Source organism: Lytechinus variegatus, chromosome 18, assembly GCF_018143015.1.
Source record: "Lytechinus variegatus isolate NC3 chromosome 18, Lvar_3.0, whole genome shotgun sequence".
NCBI lineage: Eukaryota > Metazoa > Echinodermata > Echinoidea > Temnopleuroida > Toxopneustidae > Lytechinus > Lytechinus variegatus.
In genome coordinates, this window is record NC_054757.1 from 22819154 (window position 1) to 22845799 (window position 26646).

General features: G+C 35.9%; 2 protein-coding genes across 2 annotated transcripts; both read left to right on the forward strand.

The window, feature by feature from the left end:
- The first annotated feature begins 1904 nt into the window (after nucleotides 1-1904).
- LOC121432073 (acyl-CoA 6-desaturase-like) lies at nucleotides 1905-22948 on the forward strand. The gene is made up of 12 exons (XM_041629917.1): nucleotides 1905-2185; nucleotides 5372-5575; nucleotides 10172-10327; nucleotides 12261-12509; nucleotides 13153-13212; nucleotides 14300-14426; nucleotides 15001-15077; nucleotides 16183-16280; nucleotides 16785-16884; nucleotides 19330-19409; nucleotides 20819-20944; nucleotides 22074-22948. The coding sequence occupies exons 1-12, from the start codon at nucleotides 2003-2005 to the stop codon at nucleotides 22141-22143; spliced, it is 1530 nt and encodes a 509-aa protein (XP_041485851.1). The 5' UTR covers nucleotides 1905-2002; the 3' UTR covers nucleotides 22144-22948.
- A 3066-nt stretch (nucleotides 22949-26014) lies between these two features.
- Nucleotides 26015-26646, forward strand: LOC121431913 (late histone H2B.L4). The gene has a single exon (XM_041629694.1). It carries the CDS (start codon nucleotides 26169-26171, stop codon nucleotides 26538-26540), a length of 372 nt encoding a protein of 123 aa, XP_041485628.1. The 5' UTR covers nucleotides 26015-26168; the 3' UTR covers nucleotides 26541-26646.

Here is a 26646-nt window from a genome sequence, read left to right on the forward strand (position 1 = left end):
CATAATTATTGTCGAAATTTCGAAAATTTTTACTCCCTCGCTTCGCTCACTCGCAAGTTTTTATAGAGTACCGTAATACGACATATCAGGCGCCACGAATTGTTTTGCTCATTACGCTACTATTATGAGTCCAAACGGAACGTAGACAAAACGGGTGTAGACCAATTGGCAATTTGAAAAGTTCTTTGCCCCCTAATATCAAGAAATTCACCGGAAACTTTCCGCGAACACAAACTTGACCTTTCACCTCGTGATTGTTCACGTGTTTATGGTACGAGCAATTCAAATTCAAGTGTGATATTTCCGTATTATGCCAGCTGCATTTGAATATGGTGCGAGTCGAATAGTCTCAGCACCAGGGATCGTCCCCCTCCCCAGGAAGTTTATGTTTAACTGTTGCATATACCATGACCGTATTTTCCCCAAGCTGTAGGTAAATAAAGATGCATCGTGTGTCTTGTTGAGAAGCTATCATCTATGTGGCGTGTAAATCGTCTCATTCAGCGTTCCATCATCAAGTCTTCATGTATTGCAAGGGCAAGGTCGATCGTACGATCCTACGTCACAATATGGAGAAAGCTGGAGACCCCCCCCGACGAAGGTTCACCGGGTGCACTACTTAAAATTGTAACCAAAAGAAACCCTAAATTCCGTCAATGTTGTCAGTGATAACCATTTTTCTTTTCTTATACGAATTTCAAGGACTATAATGCACATCCTTTAGAAAAATCATGGAGTCGCCCCCACCCTGGTCGAACGGAAGAGTGAAAGAAAACAGAGGGGAAAGCAGACTGTCATGAAAGCACCGAACTGTCCTTTCATCCTCGTCTTCTTTTTTTTAATGGTTTATCGGTAATTTTTATCTTCTCATTATTTAATGTTTTATTGATTCCAGTCATATAAGATTCACTATATTTACAAATTTATATATTAGCCAAAATAAAAATGAAATAATGGTAATAACAACCCAGAATAACAGTCGATTACAGCTATTGAACTTGTATTTGTGGGTTTCATTTACCTTTCCCCACAAATCCAGGTGTTATGTAACAGTTTATAGAAAAATAAGCTTTGTCTTTTTTTTCATAATGTCCCTTTTGCCGTCACTCTCCATTATTATTTTTTCTTTGCATGCATATTATTAGGCCTATAAAATTTTTTGTTCATAGCGCAAAAGTTTGTTAAGGTAACCTTACAGTAGCTTCAGTCCTCACCCACCATTTTTTGTCAGAATATGGTGCACTATTTACGAATCGGCCAAAATAACTGGGCGTTGTGGCGTGCGCCTGTAATCCAAGCTGTGGGGAAGTTACAAATTGATGCAGAGGTTCGAGGTTCGAGCCCTGGTCACGTCTTTCGGATGGTGACGTTAAAGGTCGGTCCCAGACGTAAATAATCATATCTGATTGATACACGTCTGACAAAACTCAAATACACACACACGATAACATTTTTGATAAGTGAATTTGTAATAACTTGACTTGTATGGTCAAATTTGAAAAATATTTTTGAATATTGAGAAGGTATCATTACACAAAATCCCAATCCCTATAGGCCTCTGTATTGCTATTGAATTAGCACCCTTCCCTTATTTAATTGATTTATTTAAATGAATAAAATTACCAAGAAGATTGTGGGGAATTGCAATAAAGGGGTGGTTAGCTGTTTTACTCCATTCCCCGCTCCATTCCATTTTAAATACCCTGGTTGTTTTTTTCTCTATCATGAAACAACAGGAAATGATGAAAGCACATCTTACCATAATGATTTATTTGTTATAAATCACAGGACTGTAGGGATTCCTCAGAAAAAGAAGAAAAATATAAACCGTAAGCAGCAGTCAAAGTTTGTTGAACTCGCCCTTCCACAAAGAGCTTTCCATAGTCATCGAGTGGCTCATTCGACATGCGTGCGATTCGTGAGCCGAGCGCTTTGTTCATTAATATTCATAGGGGGAGAGAGAAAGAGAAAACGCCGGTGAAAAAAGAAGCTGTACGAATGGATGAAAATCCTGAGTTTAATACATTCATTAGTGAGAACACCACATTTCACAATACGACCTCGGTCATCTGATAATCGGTCGTCCGCAGCAGCAAGAGGGAAAGATATTACGTTGTTTTTTGGCAAGTACACTTCCTTGAGCGTCTGGTCATCATTTTTTTGTTTAATTTATTGCTTCTCCCAGGTAAGCTTTATTCGTTTTTTCCATTTAATTATTACCAGACAGCGGAACGCATCAAAGTGTTTGCTATACAAGACTTATAGAGTCGCATTCGTAGATACATAATTTCTCAGCATTCGTTGAATTATTATAATTATGCCTTTTTTTACAGGCTTCTATCATTCACGCATTATGCCTGTATCTTACTGAAATTTACATGGAAATTGACATTCCTTTGCTTACCTTATGCAAGCTTTTTCCCCCACTTTTTTTGGGGGGGCGGCGGGTACGTAAAGGATTTATGTCATCTTTTTAGCTTGTTGATGCTCATAGTATTCTGACGTTAAGAATCGATTCATTTTGTTCGAATAGAATTGTCAAAATTATATTTTCTTCACAGCTAGCCGCCCCTCATCCTGATCCCTACACCCTTTTAGTCCAAGCCCATACACACAAACATCAATGAACATTAGATTACAGCTCAAGTTTTCTTGATTACACTTTATTTCAGATTCATGGGATCGTTCGGCTTATTCAATATTTCAATCAACCATATTTTTCTTGTGGGGGCGTGTTGCAATTTGAAAGCACAGTATAAAGCACAGGCGCCTGGCTATACATGGAAAGTCCGGGGTTCGATCCCCGGCCGCGGCAGCGATGCCCGTGAGCAAGGCATTTAATCTACAATGCTCTTTTATCTTGCTTTCAAATAAATGGAAATGCTATATGCATTATTGGTAACTAGGTGTGCACTTGTTTAAAAATAAAAAATGAATAAATAAATAAATAAATTCAAACTTTCCCCCTATTATTTGTCCTCCATTGTTAGATGAAAAATTTACAGCATAGAAAAATGTGAATAAAAATAACTAGGTGTGCCGCATGCCTGTGTGCCTAAAAAAATCATTTGAAACACATCCCCAGTTTGAAGTCCCGGGGAGAGAAAAATCCATAAAATTTGAATGACTATCAAGAGCTATTTGAATAGCGAGGTCATGTTTTGTCCATGTTTTAGCCTGTTTATACATATCCTTTATTGAGCTCCTAGAATCGTACCATTCTTCATTGACCTCGTAGTATTGTATCCATTCTGTTTGGTCATTCCATCATGGACCTATACATTCCTATGGTCATTCTTAGCTTATCTAAATCACTTCTAGAGGACATCCCCATCTATTAATATTCTTTTCTTCAAAATATCAGTCTGTTAATTTGTTTATTTGAATGGAAAGGAAATAAATAAAGAATTGAATTTAATGGAAGAATTGCTATATAGATGACGGTACCCTTTACTTGTCTAATGATAATTTGTGTATCGGTAAATATAATTTCTGATAAATTTGGATATTTTGGTCTAATGTTCAGGTATTTTTTACACTAAGTTGTATATTCATTTTAAAATATCTTGCTTATCATTAATTAACTTAAAACATTGAACGCAATACAATGTGTATAGATCTAATGCTTATTTAATCATTATTGAGGGGTATTGTTGTATTTATAAAGGAAGGTGGATAATCACGAAGGCTGAGTAAAGCCGAACACACGTTTTATAATTGGCTCCATGATATTTGCTCCGGCGACAATTGATCCGATGGAAAATCTACACGTTAAGCCAAACCAGGGATGTGTTCGAAGGATAGGAAACTCAAGCACGATACATTCGAAAATCTACAGGAATACAAAATCATTCCGAGCATTGACAAAGCATTCCACAGGGGTTTGATATTCCATGTGGCGTGCCGATGTTATAACCCTTTGGATCCGACTGGATTCTGCCGAAGCGAAATATCAGTACTTACGCTTTTTGTCTCTGAAATCATTGTTTTTCATCAATCTCTTTTGAAAATTTCAAATTAGTTATGGACAGCAAAAGAGAAGCCGTCGTGATGTTTTCATGCCAACATGATATAAAATAATCGTGAAAAAAGACATTTAATTTTATAACTACTTCCAGAATTGACAAATTTCAGCATTTTCCGACAATTTGTGCTATTTTATAGCTCACTCATTTTGAAAAATATATTATTATTAAGATATTTTGTATAACAATTTATTCGTGGTCATGCGTGATACTGAGGTAATTAGCTTTTAATATTACTCGAATTATGGTGATTTCTGTTCGCTGATACCAATTATATGTACCAATGCATTATCAAAAACTGCACCAGCCAAATTAAAATCCGAATTTCTCTTGTTGCTAAGAGAAACTGTCGGCAAATAAAAATGCCTGTATTGTTGAAACACCTGAAAAGACATTCACATGTTTAAAGACAATATCCTGTCTTCGGCTCGTCAGATGGGGTTAAAGCAGGCTGGTACTAAAGCGAAGAGATTCATATCCTTCCTAACACATCCCTGCATGGCCAAACATAAAATCTATCCTCCAACACTAAATAAACCTTAATCCATTCCTTACATATTTGTTTCTTTTTCTTAAGTATTATATTCATATTTGTAAATTTCAGAACAAACCACCAACCTTTGACGGTTATAAAGCATATTTGACCTCTAATAAGGATATTGAATATCGTATTGCCAAGAAAAATAATAAACTTACAAGCCATTTTCGGAAATGGAGATTTAAGTTGTAAGATATTCTATCATCAATTTTTGTAACTGAAGAAAATCTTAATATGCCTTCTGAGGATGGAATTTTGTTAATCTTTGATAATAGGTGAATCACCTGATTTTTATCCCTCTGTTATTACATTCTTGCCTTTACTATTCTATAGGGGATGATGAATACTTAGAAGAGACAAAGTGACTGCTTTTACTTTACTACATGTTTATCAATTATTATCTGTTGATAAGCTGTACTTCTTCTAATGTAAACTAGTGTGTATGCTGCTTTTTTTTCTTTTTTATTTATTCTGTTAATTTTTAAGTCACTTGTATTAGTTGTATGTGATTTGTTATACAAAATTATGAAAACCCAATAAAAACTTTTAAAAAAATAAAATAAACCCTAATCCTTATCTTTACATTATTCTGAAACAAATACTGTATAATACAATCCTAACTCTAATCCTATGTCCTCTGAGATATTAGGTCCAGAGCTAATGTCGCAGGAGCAAAAGTCGTGTCACCTCGAAATTTTGTAGGGATGTCCCTATTATGGCACACTGATAATAAATCTCCTCCCCTCTTGGAGGCACAGCTCCTTCTTGATTGACATACATGACTGTGAATCTTGATTTGCATTGGCAGACAGCTATGTGTCCGAAAGGAGAGAACTCGAAGACGGGTTCGACCACGAGCGCGACGTACACCTGGGAGGAAGTCAAGAAACACACCAAGGCCGATGACAGGTGGTTGGTGATCGATGGCGATGTCTATGACGTCACAAAATGGACCAACCGACATCCCGGAGGAAGGAGGTTGATAAGTCATTACTCGGGTCAAGATGCAACGGTGAGTTCGATAGACCTGATGCCCGTTTCATAAAGCTTTTCGTAAGCGACTTTAAGAACGACTGGTGATCCTTTCTTATGCGCTTAACCATCGTCAATGAACATTTTGTGTATACATACCATTCACCGCAAGAAAGGATCACCAGTCGTTCTTAAAGTCGCTCTTAACTTACGAACAGCTTTATGAAACACCCATCAGGAACCCGTAATACAAAGCTTAGAAATGATAGAACACTTTCTACTACAATGTACACTCAATCGTAAAAATCAAGTGTACAATTTATTGCTAACATTTGTGTTACGGGACCAAGATCGTAGTTACTTCATTTACATTTTGGTCAAATGACCTTTCATTTCTTTCATTATGATAGGAAGATTTCAAAGCAAGAAATTACGTAACATGCCTTACATAGTCAGGAAGAAGAAATTGAAAAGACCAGGTGACTAGAATAGCACACCAATGAACACTCTATTAAGGTATTTGTTGCATTTTAATTGAATGCATAATTAAAGCATGTTGTACAATGGCAAACTGAAATATCAGTCGGCTGTGGACGTATTGTTGTTTTTTGTGGATGTAAATGACAAACACAATTCAAAAGAATATATGAATAATCAAAACATCGAATTGGTGCTTATCTCATTAAATTTTAAACCACCATGTCACTCTAATATTTTACCTTTAAATGAATAGAGAAAAAAAATCCGACAAGCTTTTTACACTGATAATTGTATCAAAGTCGGATGTGAAATAAGAAAGATGTGACATTTTAAAATTGGCTTATTTTCCCCATTAACAATTAATGCACAACTAAATGATCTGGTGATATGCAAATGAGAGAGCTGATATGTCACTTATCATTATTTCTTTTTATATCATATTGTTTGAATTATACAATATTTCTTTTTTGTAAATTTGACAAGGAGACGCTTTATAAAACCCCAACAGGTTACTGGAATGGCAATTACACATTTTCAGGAATGAATCACACTTTATTTCATATTACAATGAGGAAAAAATTGAAATATTTCGTATTTCTTTTATTCGTACCAAAAAAGAGTGGGTGACGTCATCGATTCCCTCACAATGTGCACATGGATAAAAATGACCACATAACTGTTTTGTAAAAAAAAATAATAAGCGAAACTGTAAAACGGTCCTACCTTTTTTTTAAATCCGATTTTGATGAAATTTTCAGTGTTTTGCTTGTTTAATTTTTTTCTTTACGTACGATGATCCACCAACCTGGTGGACACTTCTTTAACGGATTATGATGATGAAAACAACTTTGTGGTGGGTGAACTTTCCCTTTAAGAGAAAGTTGGAGAAGACAGGTTATCATGGGAAGCCGAAAATGTCGAAATCTTGTTTACAATGTATGTTACTTAAGTTTACTGCACAGTACACTCCTGAGTCCTCACTGCTACAGTATTGCTTGTATAATGAAGGAAGGACATTATTAAGTAATCATTTCATACAGTTATGAATTCATTTTACCGAAATTAAACCAACGACATACATGTTTAACGTTTTCTATGATGTTTAATATGCATTTTTCATACTTCTTCACAAAACTGTACTTTTGGGGTTCAGATTGTGTTTATTTCATTTTTTTTTTAGTGAACGCGTATAGGGTTGACCCCTATATAGTCTTTGAATTTTGGGATATAAAAGAAAGGGAAGTTTGTGGCACTATTTATAACTTTTGATATTTGTTTGGGTAAGATCGCCACATACCTTGACTATTATTACCTAGTTTGTCTGAGAACAGTATAATAACCAGTTTCTATTCAGAATATCTACTGGCGCGATATATATCTATAAATCTGTACCCTTTCCTTTCTGTTTTTGAAATAAAGTAACTTGATATGCTCTTGTTACACAAAAATGAGCCTTGACCTGCTATATGATTTGAGATACGGATTGAATATTTTGATGATGAAATAACACAATTTGTTATTAGACGAAAATACACGAAGACAATAAATGAACAAGACAAATTATGTTATGTCTATTCAACTATTTTCAATTGTACCACCGCTTGTCATGGTCACTGAGGTTAATTTCTACCAGTTAAATGAATTTCAAACATTGATTGTTTACCTATGAAAGCTGAAGAAGTTGAAAAGTTGTGAAGAAATGAAATATTTGTTCAAAAAACAAATATACCTTTTGTGTGACTGTATAATAAAAATTTCCGTACCCCGGTTTTAAACCTTTAGTCCTTTCCAGTGGACCAAAATGAATTAAACACAAATGTGACAAAATGGAGTTGATTATCTTGTATCTGTTGTTATCTATTTCCATTATCTTATTGTAAATATGATTTGTTTGTCGATGCACTGTTGGATTATCAACTAAATAAACATTATAAGGCCTGTATACCGTCCGATTGACGAGTTAAAATCTTCCGATGGAATGGTAAATAATACTATATTTGACGATGGATTCGAGAGATCGAATCTTTCGATCGAATGGTAAATAAATACTTTGTATGACGATAGATTCGTGAAATCAAATCTTTCGATCTAATGATAAATATACTATTTATGCCGATGAATTCGTGAGATCGAATCGTTTGATCGAATGGTCGATATATTGGATTCTCGAGTTAGATTCTTTCGATCGAATGACGAGTAATATACAGTCCCATATCGTGCATTTTATTAACAAAACGAGAGAAATATTGCCATGAACATTTCTACAACATGAAAGTATAGATTAGATTTATAGTTCAAAGATGAACACAGTAAACATTTTAAAGAGTAAATGCTCAAAATGTGATTTTGTTCAAATCCGACAAACTGTGATTCACCATAAAAAAGTCATCAGTATATGATTTTTTACAGCTTGTGATCAAAATTGATTAATTTTAGTCTGGATATGATCAGAACAGAATTGCCGTCGAATTTCATCGAAAAAAAGGATAAGAACGAAAGTCGAAAAACTTTACAAGTAGTGAAAGAAAATTATTTTAACTATTTGTTATGTGTTTACTTGTTAACATCACTGCATAGAGAAGTTACAATAAAAATAAAATTTGTTTCTTCTTTAATTCCAGTGATTCATAAAGATATTGATAATATATATGCATGAATTAGCATAATCAGGTACGTGAAACATAACACTGGAAATTGGTAGATGAACTTTAAAGGGGTATACTCAGGGCTAAAAATAATTATGTCAGAATAAAAAGAGTAACATTCATCAAGCAAAAAGCTAAACAATTTTAATCTAAATCTGATAACATCGAAGTTATTGAATAAATTTCAAGTTTTAGCAATATTGTGTGAAAATAATAGCAGGGAGAACAGTTTTCGGAGCTGAAGTGGATACCCTGGGTAAATATGACGCTATTATTATTATTATTATCATACATGCATATTATTATTAAACATGCAGTTGCTAGTAAATGCATTCCGCCATGAATATTCATTATGTGGGCTGATGATGTCATGTCACACCGTCAATTTTCTTATGTCATTACATAAAATCATAATATGATATTTCATACAATTAATATCCATTGTCACAAGAAAAGTTACAGTAATGAATACCTCTTGCATTAAAAAGTTGACGATCCGTTGTTGTTTTTCAATCTTTGTGGACAAAATTTGAATGAATATATTTTCATAAAACAAATGCGAAAATACAAAAGAATATAGGGACATGATATCATCAGCTTGCTTATTGCATATTCATGCGAACATGCACAGATACCGATTCACCCAAATAATGCAAATATGTGTAATAATGCAATAGCTCCTGGTGCGTGTTTCATAAAGCTGTTCGTAAAGTTACGAATGACTTTACGCATGACTGGAACATGTTCTTAGGTTAGAACTCAATTACATAGGGATAACACATAGCATAAGAAAGGATCACCAGTCGTGCGTAAAGTCATTCGTATCTTACGAACAGCTTTATGAAACACCCACCGGGGTTTTTTTCCTCGCCCGTGCTGGTTTGTACTTTATCTGTTCAAATAATGTCATCCCAGTCTAGAGTACCCGCTTTAAGTCGTTGGAGCACAGGCTTCACTTGCAAGCAACCTGACACTTTCTGCTTTATTTTTTTAGCAATGTTAACTTGTATGGAATCCTTGATCTTGATTGGCTGTTGATCAGCGTTGTGGTAGTTCCAATTTGATGGCAAATTTACAATACAACGGGATCCTGCCCTCTTAAAACAATCAGTCAAATTGGCAATACCAGTAGTCAGCTGGGTGTAACTGATATGTCTTGTCACATTCTGACATTATATTCTAGTCAGAAATCACTATATGTTCTAGTACAATACGACTAGAAAATAGTCAAATATGACTATAGAATAACAGTTGCACCCAGCTGATCCTATAAACTAGTCATGCATTTTAATCTGATTTGTTGTTAGAGTGTGGTTGCTAAAACAGAAAGTGTCAGGTTGCTTGCAAGTGAAGCCTGTGCTCCAACGACTTAAAGGGGTACTCCAGGCCGATATAGATTAACTAACGCAAACTTAATATTATTAATATAATTATATTTTTGATTATGTTTTATTGTTTTCATAAATAATCAATTACAAGAATTAATATAATTAATATTATCGTTATCCCAGGATGCATTTGGTGCCTTCTCCACGTATAATCATCGTGATCGTCATTACGTCAATAAATATCTCAAATTGTATCGCATTGGCCGGGTCGACGGTTACGGTAGGAGAAGTGAGCTTGCAAACGACTTCGAGAATATGAGAGAACTTACAAAGAAAATGGTAAGCATAATGGGTTTTCCTGATATAGCAGTAAATGAAAGTTTGGCATCAACATAATGGGTTTGATCGGCAGGCCAAGCGTGTAGGAATACGTTTAAATATCTACATTCATCTACTTAACTTATCAAAAGGAGTGATAAAAAACTAACTTGTGTTCATATTATGTTCTAGCGAACGCAGCGAGCGAGCTATCATAAAGCAGAAAGATGATATCTTAGTGGTTATTTTGACCATTTGTATCCGGCGAACGTTAATATATATTGGCAACTTATGGGAATGGATAATTATTCAATTGCGAAATACAGATAATACCTTGGTCACATTTGTTCTACGGCAGCCGTATGGCGAGTCGAAAACAGTCGTTTTATTTATTTTTATTCAAACCACCTATATCATGTATTATGTAGCTGTTACACACACAAAAATGTTAAAACGGCTGTTTTCGACTCGCCGTACGGCCGCCGTAGAACAAATGTGACCAAGGTCAGGGGCGGATCCAGCTTTTTATAAAAGGGGGGTTTGGGTGGTATGCGAGGGAGCGTAGCGACCGAGTCCAAGCGAGCGGAGCGAGCGAGGGGGGAGGGTGTGGGAGGGGGTGTCACAGTAGGGAAAAATTTTGAAAATCTGTGTGTGAAAATGGCGTTTTCTTTCATCTAAAACACCACTATTTTGGGGATAGAGGTCGTTGCCAAATTAACCCCCATGAAAATTTGTAAAATTAAGTTGCATTTTCCTGCAATGTAAGGCCAGTTAACAACACAGATACAAAGAATTGGGGACCTTGGAATAAGCACTGCTGTTAGCCTAATACTTTTATTATGAACAGCTTGTCACTGGTACTCACTGGCAAATCTCAGTCAAATATGATGGACTGGCAGAAGAGACGCCTTGGATGTTTCTGTACAAATCCCTGTGACATTTGTTCGCCCAACCCCCTCCCCCTACCCCCAAAAAGAAATAATAGTGATAATAATAATAATAAATGAAATAAATAAATAGAAATAGAATCAAATAAATTTACAAGTTTAAAAAAAAAGATAAGATTTAAAAAAATGGTCCCCGGATTTTTATTTTTTTTTGGGGGGTTGCAACCCCCCCCCACCCCCCTCTAGATCCGCTTCTGAGGGTATTAGTAATTAAGTGGTCACCAGCTAAAGTGCCGTTTTGGTGCTTTTGCTCGAGACCAGACAGCCCCCCCCTTCCTATACTGGGCTAAGTGTTATGAGTTGGGAGTGCCTACATTTTATCATTATTATTTTTTCGAAACTATAAATTTTTAAAAACTACAAACACATCTATTTGATTAATAACAAACAATTCAACCGTCTTATATAATTCCGTAGAGTGTGTACTTTTAGTTAATAGCTATTGAATCTATTTTAGTTTGTTTGAATGGATGTTTGGGTGATGTTTGAAGGTTGGCGGTATAGAGGTAGTAGAAGTGAAATGGAGAGGCGAGAAAGTGGAGGTTAGGAAGCAGAGTATCTTTCGAAAATGAGTGTATCCATGAAAAGGATTGTAAACCAGGAGTGGAGAGCTTGAGTATTAGGAAGAATAAGAGGCTTGCGTAGAAGTCTGTTTGAGTTGGAGAGGTGAGAGAAGACTGGCCAGAGTCGGTGAATGGATCTGTCGAGCAGGAGCGGGAGAGGAGACTCGACGTTTCGGGCAGGTTGATTGTCCGTCTTCAGGGTTCTTTTAGTTTTAAGGACTACACTTATTTCCGAAAGATACTCTACTTTCTAACCTCCACTTTCTCGCCTTTCCATTTCACTTTTAACTCTATCCATTATTAACTCAGTCCTTTTCAGGACTTTACACATGGTCAACCTAAACCACTCCCTCGTTTGTTTGTTTATTTGTTTGACAAGAAAATGATGTTACATTTGCAAATAACATTAATATTATATTATTATTATCATTATTATACCACCAGGATCTATACAAGCCAAATTTCTGGTTCTATGCGTTCCAGCTCGGCCACATCCTCGCCCTCGAAATCCTTGCCTATGCCAGCATCCGTTTCCTCGGGGCCAACATCTTTTCATTCCTCCTGGCCGGTCTACTGATCGGAACCAGCCAAACACAAGGGGCGTGGCTCAACCACGATTTCGGCCACCTGTCCGTCTTTAAGTCAACCAAACTTAACTACATCTTGCAGGTGTTGGTTTTCGCTGGGATTCAGGTGAAGATTTGTTCCATATAAAGCTGTGTGCAGAGGTGGTACTATCTTAAACTTTCATGGATTTTTCTCAATCCTTCTCCAATATTTTGTATTATTTTCCTGCATTTTTACGACAGATTTTTCTTCTCGGTGAACTTTCCTTTTAAAGAGATTATTAATAAGACTTAATATTGGCAACTAACGTGAACACAGTAGGCTAGTTTAAGCGAGATAATAGGAGCGCATTGAGCACCTGACAAATATTACATGAAACGAAATAAATGATAGACACAGAAATTAACTGTAATGGGCTGAATAGCTTTCTTCATTGGGGATTCTGTTCTGTTTCAGTACTGAATATAAAGAACATTAAATCACATTATCAGGAAAACAAGTGACAGTAAACACCCTCTCATCACTGGCGTACTAAGACTAGATAGGGAGATATTTTGACTGACCGAATCAATTTTGTCTTAGATCTGAAAAGCGAGCAAAGCGATCAAGGAAAATATTTAAGTATATAGAATGATTCAAATATTCATATTGTCCTTGGAATCCTATATTGTTCACTATCGTCAGTTTACCTTGGTAATTTCCTAGATAATTTTATGTTATCAACCTTATTTCCTCGCTGTTTTATATAATTTCCGTCTCTGTTTTATAGGGCGCACCAGCTTCTTGGTGGAAGTATCGTCATTACCAGCACCATGCAAAACCTAATGTGGTAAGTTGTCTTCCTAAACAACCCATTGAATGAGACACGACTAGCAACCTCGTTTGAAATCCAATTATGTCAAGATCAAAATATTCAAAGAAAGTGTTTTTTAATGATTTGAATATTGACCTCCTTTGATTGCCCCCTCCCCATTTCACGTTCTCTCCCGTCTTTCTTTCCATCCCTCCCTCTCTTTCTTTTCCTTCTCTCTCGCTATATCTGTCCATCTATCTATCTATCTATCTGACTGTCTGTCTAGCTGTCTATCTATCTATCTATTTATTTATTTATCTATCTATCTGTCTGTCTGTCTATCTGCCTGTCTTTTTGTATGTCTGTCTGTCTATCTATCTTTCTATCTATCCCTATATCTATCTACCCATATATCTATCTATCCATCTATCTATCCATCTATCTATCTACCCATCTATCCATCCATCTATCTATCTATCTATATCTCTGCTCTACCCAGGATAATCATACTGATTTATTGCACTGTTTGTCTGGTTTTCCTTCCCCTTTCCTTTCGAGGCCTTTATCAATTTCAAGCTCTAAGCTTGAGATGGACGTCTCCCACATTTCAAAATGTATTATGTCGATTATGTGTATACCCTTTTCTGCTATTTGTTTTAATAATACAGTAATAAATTTAAAAAAAATTGTCAGGTATAAATATATATCAATTAGATTGTTAGAATGTATGTATGCACGTTGTTCATTATCATTTGCTTATTGTTGTGTTGTGCTGAGAAAAAAAATGGTTACACTTGTATATTTCATTTCATTTCATTCGTTTATTTCCATTTTCAACAATTACAATTTCTTCTGTACATGTTGACATATATAAATAACAAAACATATTTCAAATATTCCTGTACAGAAAATTATATTCAAGATTATTACAAATCAGGTTGGAAATGGAGGAGGCTGCTAAAAAGCGGAGCTTGTAGAGTGCAGCCTCCTGCTTTTGTTGTTGGAATGTGGAGATCAGTAAATCAAATCAAGTTATTGTTCAGTAATAAAGACAATTTATATGTTATTATCATTATTATTGATTTTGATTGATATCAATATATTCATCTCTTTCGCTATGTAGATCAACAAGGACCCTGATATCAAGATGGAGATCTTTTTTCTTGTAGGCGACACGGTACCGAAGGAAGTGGCTAAAGCAAAGACAGGCTTTATGCCTTACCAGCATCAGCATAAATACTTTCCTTTTCGTAAGTAAAATTTATTTCATCATTGATTTATTATTAGGGGGATAAATCACATTCAAACCTACTTTTTAAGTGATCTTGGACAATAGATTTATCCGACGAAATTTCTCGAAAGTGATCAGAACGGAATCATTCATATGCATTTTACTGAAGACGGGACACCATGATGGACATTAATAGTTTCGTGGGGATCATGTCATCTTCCAATCATCTTCTGTCAAAAAAAATTATGCCCTACTTTAGGAAGCGAACATGTTAAATATATATGTCACAATTAAATGGTCATGTCCACGGTTTTGTACACGTTAACTTAAAACAACAAGTGTTTAGGCCTCAATACTCCATGCTATTTAAATTAATTCCAAAGTTGAGCCAATCAAAGAGTTGCTTTTGTCTTCCTGTGATCATGGTGGTGTTGCTTGGACACAGACTGACTTTAAGATTTCAGAAAAATAATAATCAGAGGGCTTGATCATTCAGAGCTTTGTAAGAAAGTAGAAGATGTCACTATATCATTTAACTTTTCCTTGGTAATATGTACATCTAAGACTACTATCCCAATTCTGTTTTATTTCAGTTTTGCCGATATTTTTAATTCCTGTCTACTACACCTTTGAGTTTTTCCGTTACGTCATAAAACGAAAGGAGTGGGTGGTAAGTTGATTTTGATTTGATTAACATCATGTTTAACCCCCTTTAAAATTCTAAACTTTTTCGTGCATTAGTCTGTGAGTGGTTATGGATGTCTCTCCTGTGTGAGATTGGTTGATTACGCAACAAGTTGTCACTCTTATCATTTTTTTTCATTGAATTAACTTGTTTCATATTTTAAATTTTTCTTTAATAAATAAAATGAATCAACTAACCCTTTCATATTTTGATAACTAATGTTTGCAACTAGTCATGATGACTGTCATTTCAACCAAATCATATTTAGACATTGGCCCGAAATAAAAATTTAAAAAAAGGTGTATATTGCAAAATCCAGAGATGTTCGAATCTACGGATTTTTTTAATCCATGATCAGACTGAATTCCGGTAAATGAGTCTGAACCAATGATTAAAATACAAATCTTGAAAGAAAACATCGCATCATGGCTGAATTTTCCTGTCTGACATTAGGGCTTCTTCGCAACCACTTCGCAGAAGTATAAACTTTTCATGGTCAAAAGCCCTTAATAACAGAACAGTCTTTGCCGAACATCGGTGAATCAAAACAGCAGTGTCGTCCTGGGGAGCGTTTCATCAACATTTTTGTCCGACAAGTTGTCAGATCTGACATCTTTCCTTGATTTTGATTGGTTGATAAGCAATGTTACTATGGTAACTGTCCGACAGTCTGTCGGATAAAATAGGACTTGTCGGATAAAATGTCTGACAAGTCCTTTCATGAAACGCTCCCCTGGACTCTGGAAAAAACGACATATTTGCAATTTTGTTGTCCGGTCCGAATCTTCGGACGGTCTGCTGTCCCGGTCCACCAATCAATAGGACAACTCCCGGTCGACAAAAACCTCTCAGCTGGTGCTTTCCATTGTGATTTGACTTACTTTGTCAAAGGATTCGGTGCGTTGTAGAAAGTGTCTGCGTAATGATTGCGATTACACGCTATTGGCATTGTTGGCGGCATCGAAGGTCGGCCTATACGCCTTGCTTTAAAACCAATTTCTGACGATGTAACATTATTGTCAGCAATCCCATATATTTGAAATACATGTTTTATTCATATATTACATGAATACATTTACTTATGATGCAGGAGCTGACCTTAATGATCCTTTTCTTCGTCCGGCATTTCTACCTCTTCGCGCCGTACCTCGGATACGTCGGGGCTTTTCTCCTCTTCATGCTCGGAAGGTAATTTAGACCAGATAATTTCTCTTAGGAGTTGATTCCCCAAGGGCGTAACAGACCCCCCCCCCTCCCATTCCTTCACGGTAAGCTCCCTATGGCAAGTCACCCCTATAGGAAACACTGTAATGTCACCTCCCTCGTAATGGAAGGGGTCTTAGAAGCTTGTGATGCTTATCCTATATAAGAAAAACATAAAAAAAAAAACTTGCAGGTCCTTGGTTCCTGTTGGTCCATTCAAGCAATGATTTAGAGGGTGATCATGGGTCGGATCTCTGTTTTTTCATACTGTAAAAATTTCAGGAAAATATATAAGGGGTCATTTTCCAGAGATTATGATTGTCCCTCTGGTCATTTTCCCTTAAGGTATGATTGTCCTGCATGGACCGTTTTCATAAATATAACTTTCATTGAGAGCAGATTACAAGCTACTGTTACAAGCTACTGAAATCAAAGTTTTTTGATTGGCTAACAAAAGAATTTGTTTTTAAATTCCTTTTTATCTTCCAGGACTGTTCAGAGCACGTGGTTTGTGTGGGTGAGTCAAGCAAACCATATCCCGATGGCCGTTGAACACGATGAAGCAGAGAGACACTGGGTCCATCTACAGGTATACTTATTACCCCCATGCCCTCACCCCCCCTGCCTTCACACTGGTAACGGACTCTACTATGATACCTTTAATAGCGCCATCTTGAGGGTTGGGAAAGAGAATGAGCTAGGCCAGTGAAGAAGGGACATGAAAAGGATACATAATGCAGGGGCCGCGGAACCGGGGGGAGGGCCTGGAGGGGCTTCAGCCCCCCCACACTTTTTTCCAAAGCCGTGTGCAAAAACGTAAAAATGACGACCATATGATTTGATTTTTAGCATGGTCAGCCCCCCCCCCCCCATTTGAAAACCGTTCGGCGGCCCATGTAATAGGACATAAAAAGATAAACACATTAAACTGGTGGAACAAAGTTCATTGACCCTATTTGCAGGACTATTTTCCGTTAACATGTTGGAATCACCTAGTATAATGACATTATTTGCCAAGGAAAATACTTGATCTTAGCCTGCTTCTAGACTTTCAAAGAATTATATAGAACAATCCGGTTTACGATATACGACACCTACGAAAAATGTTAGTCGATTTTTTGGTTCATCTCAAACCACATTATTTTTAAATCGTCTTTTCAAAATCATGTCTTCTAACATATTCTGAATTATTTTTTATGTAACATTCAACTACACCACCGCGAATATCTCTATCTTTCCTTTCAATCATGTAACCTGATATATCTAAGCTCTTTGATGTACATGTATTGCCAACATATGTCTCAGACATTTGTGAATAAATCAACTGAATTGTTATGAAAAATATATTCGATTTTTCCTTTTTATTTCGTAAACTTCTGACGTTTAGATGGAATACTGACAATCCTTGATAACAAAAAATACTGAAATTTCGATCTTTACGTTTTTAGTCAGGTTGATGTCAAGACTCGTTTCCGCTACATAATTCACAATCCACATTTAGAAATAAAATGCAAATAGGACAACTCCAATTGAAACAAAAAACCTATCTTTGTATAGAGATTGGGTTACATAGGAACACGTAATATGATCCCAATGTTTGCAGTAGGTACAGAGAAGGGCCCTCTGGTTGCATTTTACTGGTTTCTTACAACAAACACAAGCATACTTAATTGTCAACGGATAAATCACATGGCATAGGAAATGAAACAAAAAGCTTAATAACGAAAAATGAACGTCGTGAACCAAAAATCACGTTAAAACAAGATAGCACACATTTTAATGAAACAACAATATTTCGAAAAAGAACAAATTGTTCAACAATAAACACCACGATTTACCTCTAACTTTGTCTGCAGAAAGTTCAATTGTTCAGTTAACTGTCATCAGGTCCTTTACACTGACTTTAGACACCTTTTCGTCGTCCGATTTATTGACAATCTTATTTTTAACAGCTTGTGTCCAGTGTTTGTAATCTTTGGATCTGAGACTTTTCTCTACTTTCCAGTATAATTTATTCCGCTGCTATGTAGATCTTTCATTTATATGGATGTCCTTTGACTTCTTCGATGTCTTTGTAAGTTGAATCTGGCCTGTTAAATGGAGTCTCTCTTTCGATAGTTAGTAAAGTTTACTATGACGTCCCGATGTTCTTTGCGAGTCTTCTTTCCCTTCTGGTTGGGGGTTCCCAAGTCGGTGGCATCCGTCGACGTCGCTCTCATCGACGGTAACCGACTATTTTCCCTTCCACTCCCTCGTTCTGCGTCCCGTTGATGTCGACAAATATCAGACAGTTTCCTCGAGAGTATTGCTCCACCTCGTCCGTGGCGTCCTCGACGACATCTACTCGTTTTTCAAACAACGCCATTTCGTCATTGGCGTTGTCGATGCCGAATTGCAACGAGTCTCTCACTTCCGACCTCAGAGATTCACACATCTCATCCAGCAGCTTGTTTTGATAGCTGAAGCTAGCTTGGAAATAAAATTATCATTAGTGAGTAGTTCATCGATGGCTGCTTGGATAGCATTGTCGTCATCAATGTCGTTATTTTGGGCAGCAGAATTTCCGGCAGGAGAGGAACGCTTGGGATATGATTTCTTGTTGAGCACCATTAATGCTGGAAAAATTGGATAAAACATCAAAAGTTTGCATTGTAAAATTATTTTTTGAATATCTGAAGATGAAGAGGCGGTATATTAATGCTGATCTCAAAACTCCACACTAAATAGTGTATATTTCATTGGTCTTCGTACATTTTCCAAATCTTACCTCAAAAGCGTTTTTCAATGTTTCAGTTAGTGTGGTGCGTGGTATTGTAATTCGACGGTGCAGGACTATATAATCGAACATTAAAGGGTAACTTTTGGCCAAAAACAATACAGTTTTATTGAATATCGTAACATTAACAAGCAATAAACTGTGGATTTCATCAACATCAACTGAAAAATAAAGAGGTTATCAAATTTCAATGCTGAGCATTATTTCAGCGACAATAAACTGATGTAGTCATGAATATCTTCATTTTCCCCATAACAGATGCATGCAACATGTAACTTAGAATCGTCAATCTTCATTGATTGGTTTACCGGGCATCTTAATTATCAAGTTGAACATCAGTAAGTATTATTTTATTTATTTATCTATTCGAATATATTTTAACAGGGTAAAAACGTGATAAGGGACAGCTGTTTCGCATCATGGTCCGGTACTGCAAAGGCATAATAATAGCAACATCACACAGTTTAAAACATGTGTTAATTAAATAGAACTTTAAAAGAACAAACGGATATCCAATTATGCAATTCAGAAGAAAAATCAGAAAAGTAAGAAGAGAAGTGTGATGAGCTAAGGGTACTCTGGTTTGAACAGACTTGGATCCAGAGAGGGGCAGGGCTCATTGGAACCTACCCCCCCCCCCCATTCTTTGGTTCAGTGATGTATTTTCCAAGTGTTTTCTTTTTAATCCCCTTTTCCTCTCTTATTTTAGTATATAAAGACCCTGTGGGGAAGAAAATTTTGGCCTTTTTACCAGCGATTACCTTTATTTGTTATTTGTGTTGTCAAAAATATTGGCTTATAGGCGACCCCCCCCCCCATCTCTTACTATAAAAAAAACCTGACATTTGTAGGGCATCACCACCAAGAGGACAACTCGGGCTATTGTGACTATTAAGTTGCCCTCAAAGTATTCATAACTTTCTTATATACACCCCCCCCCCCCCACTTTAATGAAATCTTCAATGGTATACTTTATAAATTGTTTGATTTTCTTTTTTTTCAAATCAAGTTGTCGGTATAAACATTTTTTTAATCCATTCTTATATTTATGTTTTATATTCATGCAGTATTAATGAATGCGTTTACATCTATCGGGCTACTACAAATGTGAATGTTTAATAGTTATTATAATTATGCCTATATTCAATTCAATGCAATTCAATTCAATTCTTTTATTTCATTTCCATTCAAAACATAATACAATGTAATATAAAACAATACAAATCAAATACAATTTTACAGAAGGGCATTCTTACTTCGTAAAAAAAACAACAGTATAATATAGAGCATAAATGGAAATGGAAATGAGGGGGATCCACTAAAAAGCAAAGCTTGTAAAATTGTAGATCCCCTTGGAAAAGAAGAAATTATAGTCGACTTACTATATGCGTACATGCATGTATTACAGGAAAGAAAAAGAAATCATATTGACGGAAACATAATTACTGAACAAATGCAAAGCTTTATCATGTTTGTATTATCTTTGTTTTGAAATAAATTGATGATATTCGATTAATTTTGAGAGCCTTTTTTTATGTAAATATGCCGTCCTTACTCAAGTGTGTCCCCATCCCCTGAAAGTGACAGTATATATCTTTAATGAAAATATGTCGTTCATACACAAGTGAAGAATCTTTTTTTTTTGGCTTGTCATATTTTAAACGGGAAAATGCGCCCTCCCCCTTGGAAAATCCTGGATCCGCCTCTGATATTGATAATAATATCATCTTTGTATCTTTCATTATAGTCTTTTCCCCACGATGCCTAGACATAACCTTCATAAGATAAGACCTTATGTGCAATCGATGTGCGAGAAACACAATATTCCTTATATCAGGAAACCATTCTGGACTGCTATGGCTGATATCCTTCGGTAAGAATATCATATTCCATATGTTTTCTTTCGTTTATATACAGTGCGTATCAAAAAAAAGTTTACACTTTGAAAAAGCCCTGGGATCCAGCTGGATCTGAGGGCATAACTGAATCTGAACAAAAGTTTATATCAGACATCTCCAGCATTTTTTCACTGATTTTTTTTTTATCATTTAAAGTGGTTTACATTTCATTTTTAATTTAATACTTGTTTTCCACACTTTTCCCAAGCTTGACAATGATTAACAAAATAAAAATCAAGCCTATAAGCCGTTTCATGTAAATCACAGCTCAGTGTAAAGCAAATATCGCCATGATGGCATCGGTGTGTGGGGGAGTGGGGTGGGGCGCAATGCACTCTTCAAAGTGTTTTGGGCAAGGAAACAAGTTTAAAAAGGTAAAAGATATCTTCAAATCAATTTTACTAGCTAAATTCCACGTGTTCCTCATGATTAAGGTCTGCTTTTATTCGCATAACTATTTCAAAGTTTTGCGCAAATCATTTTTCACTAACTTTTCAAAAGTAAGTGGTGCTCACTCAAGCGGAAATATTTTTCGACAGTTATATCGTCATTTGCTTAAATGGATCTGTACCAATGTTAAAATGTGGAAAAATCTTCAGGATATTACAAATGTATCATTTTACAGGATTTTTTTCTAAGTGTAAACATTTTTTTTGATACGCACTGTATATTGTAAATCGTTTTTTTTTACTCGGAGTGCTGATATAAATTTGAAAAGCAAAAATAAGGGGAGGGGCTTTCACGAGAAAATGAAGATCAATTTGGTCCAGAGAAATTTTGACAAGAAAAAAAGTTTCACAACTACATATAGTACGTCATTTTGGTTACATTTTTCAATTCTTATCACAATTACAGGGGGTGCTGCGTATGGAGAATAATACATACAGCACCCCCTGATAAAATCTTGGGGTGTTTCATCACCCCCGCCTCCCGGGTCCAAATACATCTGTTGGGTTCTGTGGAGGGGAAAGCAATGAGGAAAACATAACAATGATATTGACAGCAATTAATATTTATTCTTCTAAGATTAGAAAAATACAAAACTATAATAAACGCCTGATAAGTTGTTTTTCTTTTTCCTATTTTGTTTTATCTCGTATACAGGTCTTTGAAGAAATCAGGCAATATGTGGTACGAGCTGTATCACATGCTTGACCCAGCCAATGACCACTGACGATCTCTATCACATGCTTGACCCCGCCAGCCAATGACCACTTACGAGCTCTATCACATTTTTCTGGGGTGGACTTGACCTTTAAACATCTGGACCAGCGTTCATTATTTTTGCCTAGCAATTTTCCAGTGATGGCAAATACTTGCACGCCGTGTTGCTCCCAATTGGACCCATATTATCATGATTTTATTTTTTAAAATGCAAGGGATTTTCGCGGCCTTTTTGAAGAAAAATTGTAAGGAAAATAAGGAAGTACTCACGAGTAAAAGAAATATATATGGATATGTATATATGAAAATTATGGAAAGCATTTGTCTCGTTGCAAAATCATTGTGTTGATTTTATTAATTTTCAATTAAACCTTGGAGATAAAATACCTACATGCTTTTCTGAACAATTTTGATTTGGTTTGGATTCCCCATACCGTCATGTTGAGAGATTTTCCTACCAAAAAAATGCATCGGTACCAAATATCTTTCTATTGTCTATGTTTATATACATGCAAAGCAAACTTGTTAAAGGCTCGCTATGTTAAGTATCAGTATCAATTCTTGCTTTTGCTATCAAGCGATTCTTCGATATGCGTAAATTACCTTGTTTGAACCATCAACAAAATTGATGTTACTCAATTTGTTTGTTTTAACAGTAATATGAGTATTATGCCTCGTCTATGCCTTGACATTTAAATGAGTCATGTTTTACTAATGTAACTGAACAGGTCTTAGGCTATTCATACATACACTGTAAAAACGCTGTTTAAAATTTTAAGGACGTTGTTTAAGCCTGTCACTCTAACAGCTACTGTTCAAACTTTTTAAACAGCTGTTTAAAGTTTTTAAACAGTTGTTTAAATTTTTAAACAGTTGTTTAAATTTTAAAGTTGTTTAAGAAGTTTAAGCAATTACAAAAAAGTCTTAACAACCTGTTGTTAAAGTGGCAGGCTTAAACAACTTGCTATTTTTTTTACTGTGTACTTAATGTGTGTATCAATGGTTGACTTGTTTTCTAAAATGTCAATAATGATGATTGTGTTAGATATTCGTTCCTTCTTAAGCTTAATAAATACGATGAGGAATAAATTACCTTCTATAAATGGACTGTTACTGTGAGCCATACTTATCATTTTGTTTGAATAAAGATGAAACTGATGTGTAGAGATAATTTTGAATTAGTTTTATGGGCATCCGCCCTCACCCCCCCCCCCCCACCCCCTGGGTTAAAAAGGAACTTAACCCTGACGAATTTTTTTGGGTCAAAATAGCAGAAAAGTAGTAAACAAATATTGGTTAAGGTTTTAGGGAAATTCATTAAATATCAAGAAATTAGAATGTCAATTTTTGGCTTTGTGACGTCATAAACGAGCATCGTCCCTATATGTTGTGTGTTATAAAATGCATACATTTCAATTTTTAGTGGTTCGGGATAACTATGTTTTATTTCCTTTTAGTCAAATGATTTGTTCATTGATATACTGAATGCGCAGTAAAAACCATTTTTAGTTTTCTGAAAAAATGTCATTTCATTGATTTTTATTTCACAAAACGATATGTAAGAAGCAGCTCGCATATGACGTCACAAATCAAATAAATAAAGTTCTAACAACTTTTTATCATTTTATGGAACTTTCTCGAACCGAGAATATTTTTTACTATTCGTCTGGGTGAACTAAGTTTCCCTTTAAATTTCACAGTAGAGCCTTCTGACATGCCTAATGGGGCATTGCAAGAAACTTGCGATCAATTATTGCAAGTCTATTTTCATTCCCGAAACCAAGCATATATATGCTGTGCAATTAATTGGCGATTGATTGCTAAATCCGCTCCATGAAGCAAGGAATGTAATATGATTTGATATAGTTAAAAAGGGATCAATCAGTTGTAAAATTGCAACAGAATATTTGCGATTGATTGCAAATATTTTCTTGCAACACCCCTGAGTTGTTCATAAGCCTTTATATTACCAATACCAGGGTATGTGCTAGAACTGATAGGAAACTCAAGCACAATATATTAAAAAAATCTAGGAATACAAAATCATTTGTTCAATCATGAACAAAGCATTCCACTTGGGTTCCATGTTTGATATTCCGACGTTAAAGGTCAAGTACACCACAGAAAAATGTTGATTTGAATCAATAGAGAAAAATCAGACGAGCACAATGCTGAAAATTTCATAAAAATCGGATGTTGAATAAGAAATTAATGACATTTCAAAGTTTCGCTTATTTTTAACAAAATAGGTATATGAACGAGCCAGATACATCCAAATGAGAAAATCGATGATGTCACTCACTCACTATTTCTTTTGTTTTTTATTGTTTGAATTATACAATATTTATTTTTTTACGAATTTGACGATTAAGACCTCCTTGCCTGAAGCACAAAATGTTAAGATAATGAAATTACACGTGTTCAGGGAGGAATGAAACTTCATTTCACATGACAATGACGAGAAAATAAAAATATTTCATATTTCATATAATAAAATACAAAAGAAATAGTGAGTGATGTCATCAGTTCCCTCATTTGCATACCGACCGAGATGTGCATATAACTGTTTTGTGAAATGAAGCGAAACTTTAAAATGTCATAACTTTCTTATTTTACATCCGATTTTGATGAAATTTTCAGTGTAATGTTCGTTGAATTTTCCTCTTTTTATTCAAATCAAGTTTTTGTTGGGGTGGACTTGTCCTTTAACCTTCTACAGAAGCGAAATATCAGTATGAACTATTTTCTTTTTCTCTAGAAGCATGTTTTTGAATCAATTTCTTTTGCAAATTTGGAATTAGTTACGGACAACTAAAGGAAACACAACCATATTTTCATACAAACATAATTATACACAAAAATATCTGGGGGGAACATATACAACTTTGAAACTTCCTAAAAAATTGACCCATTTCAGCATTTTCCGAAAATTTTCGCTATTTTAGAGGTCACTTATTATCAGAGGCGTCGATTATGGGGGGACAGGGGGGCGATCGCCCCACCAATGAAAATATTGGGGGGCAAACATATCATTTTGCCCCCCCCCCCCAATAATTCCGCATGTGCTAAAAATAAAATAAGATTGTAATGTTACACAGAAATCAGCAAGCGAGATTGAGATACACAACTCGTTCTTCGTCTAAAATCGTGCTCAAAATGTCCATTTTTCAGATTGGAATATCAAAAAATTTCAGCTCGCGCTTCGCGCTCGCATCATTTTGTAACAAAAACCCCATACTTTCCATGATTAAAAAGGTGAATTTGGTCCCGTTTTCAGTTCTAAACCTCAAAAGAACTCCCACTTCGATTTGAAAAAAGTCTTTTGTTGGATATATATATCTTGTTCTTTATTAAAAACGTCCATTAAACTCAATTTTTTTTCCAGATCGAAATATCAAAATTTTCAGCTCGCGCTTCGCGCTCGCATTAATCTGCTGGTGAGATATATATATATATATATATGTGTGTGTGTATATATATACATATATATATATATAGGCATATGTGTGTGGGTGTGATCGAGCGCCTTTGGAAAATTGATTCATGATTTTGCCCCCCCCCCCCAATCTGAAAAATGGATCGACGCCCCTGCTTATTATAACAGATGTATGATTCTGAACATGGTTTGCATAATACTGATGCGTATTTTTGCTTAAATCTGAGATAATGTATATACTCGGATTGACAGAGAGGGGTATTGATATCGAGCGAAAGACAGAGGGAGTATGTGGAAATATAGAGAGGAGAGGGGGATAGAGAAAAATAAAATAAAACTATAAAAAAGATCACTGAATGGTTGAGCGGTCTTTCCAACGGACATTTATTGTCCACCTCATTACGTAACTTTACAGGGTCAGTCCAGACACCTTGATTTGCATTATCGATCGATGGATCGTGCGGGGCGGTCTCTCATTTGCATACTGGTCAATTGCCGCTTTCGATGGTCACTGCGTACGGTACCTCGGATCGCTATAAATAGCGGGACGCTTCAAGTGTCCAATCAGTTGATCTACTCGACACAATCAAGTAATCATCATGCCTGCCAAGACTAGCGGAAAAGGAGCCAAGAAGGCCGGTAAGGCCAAGGCCAGCCGTGCAGCTGGAGACAAGAAGAGGAGGAGGAAGCGAAAGGAAAGCTACGGAATCTACATCTACAAGGTTCTGAAGCAGGTCCATCCCGACACTGGTATCTCAAGCCGTGCCATGTCCATCATGAACAGCTTCGTCAACGATGTCTTCGAACGTATTGCCGGTGAGGCTTCCCGTCTTGCCCAGTACAACAAGAAGTCCACCATCAGCAGCCGTGAGGTCCAGACTTCAGTCCGTCTCCTCCTCCCCGGTGAACTGGCCAAACACGCCGTCTCTGAGGGCACCAAGGCCGTCACCAAGTACACCACCGCCAAGTAAATTGGTCATTGCCATTTACAACGAACGGCTCTTTTCAGAGCCACCAATATTTCAAGAAAGAACAGCGTTATCTCGTATTACTTTCAATTAGTTTAACCAGTACTGT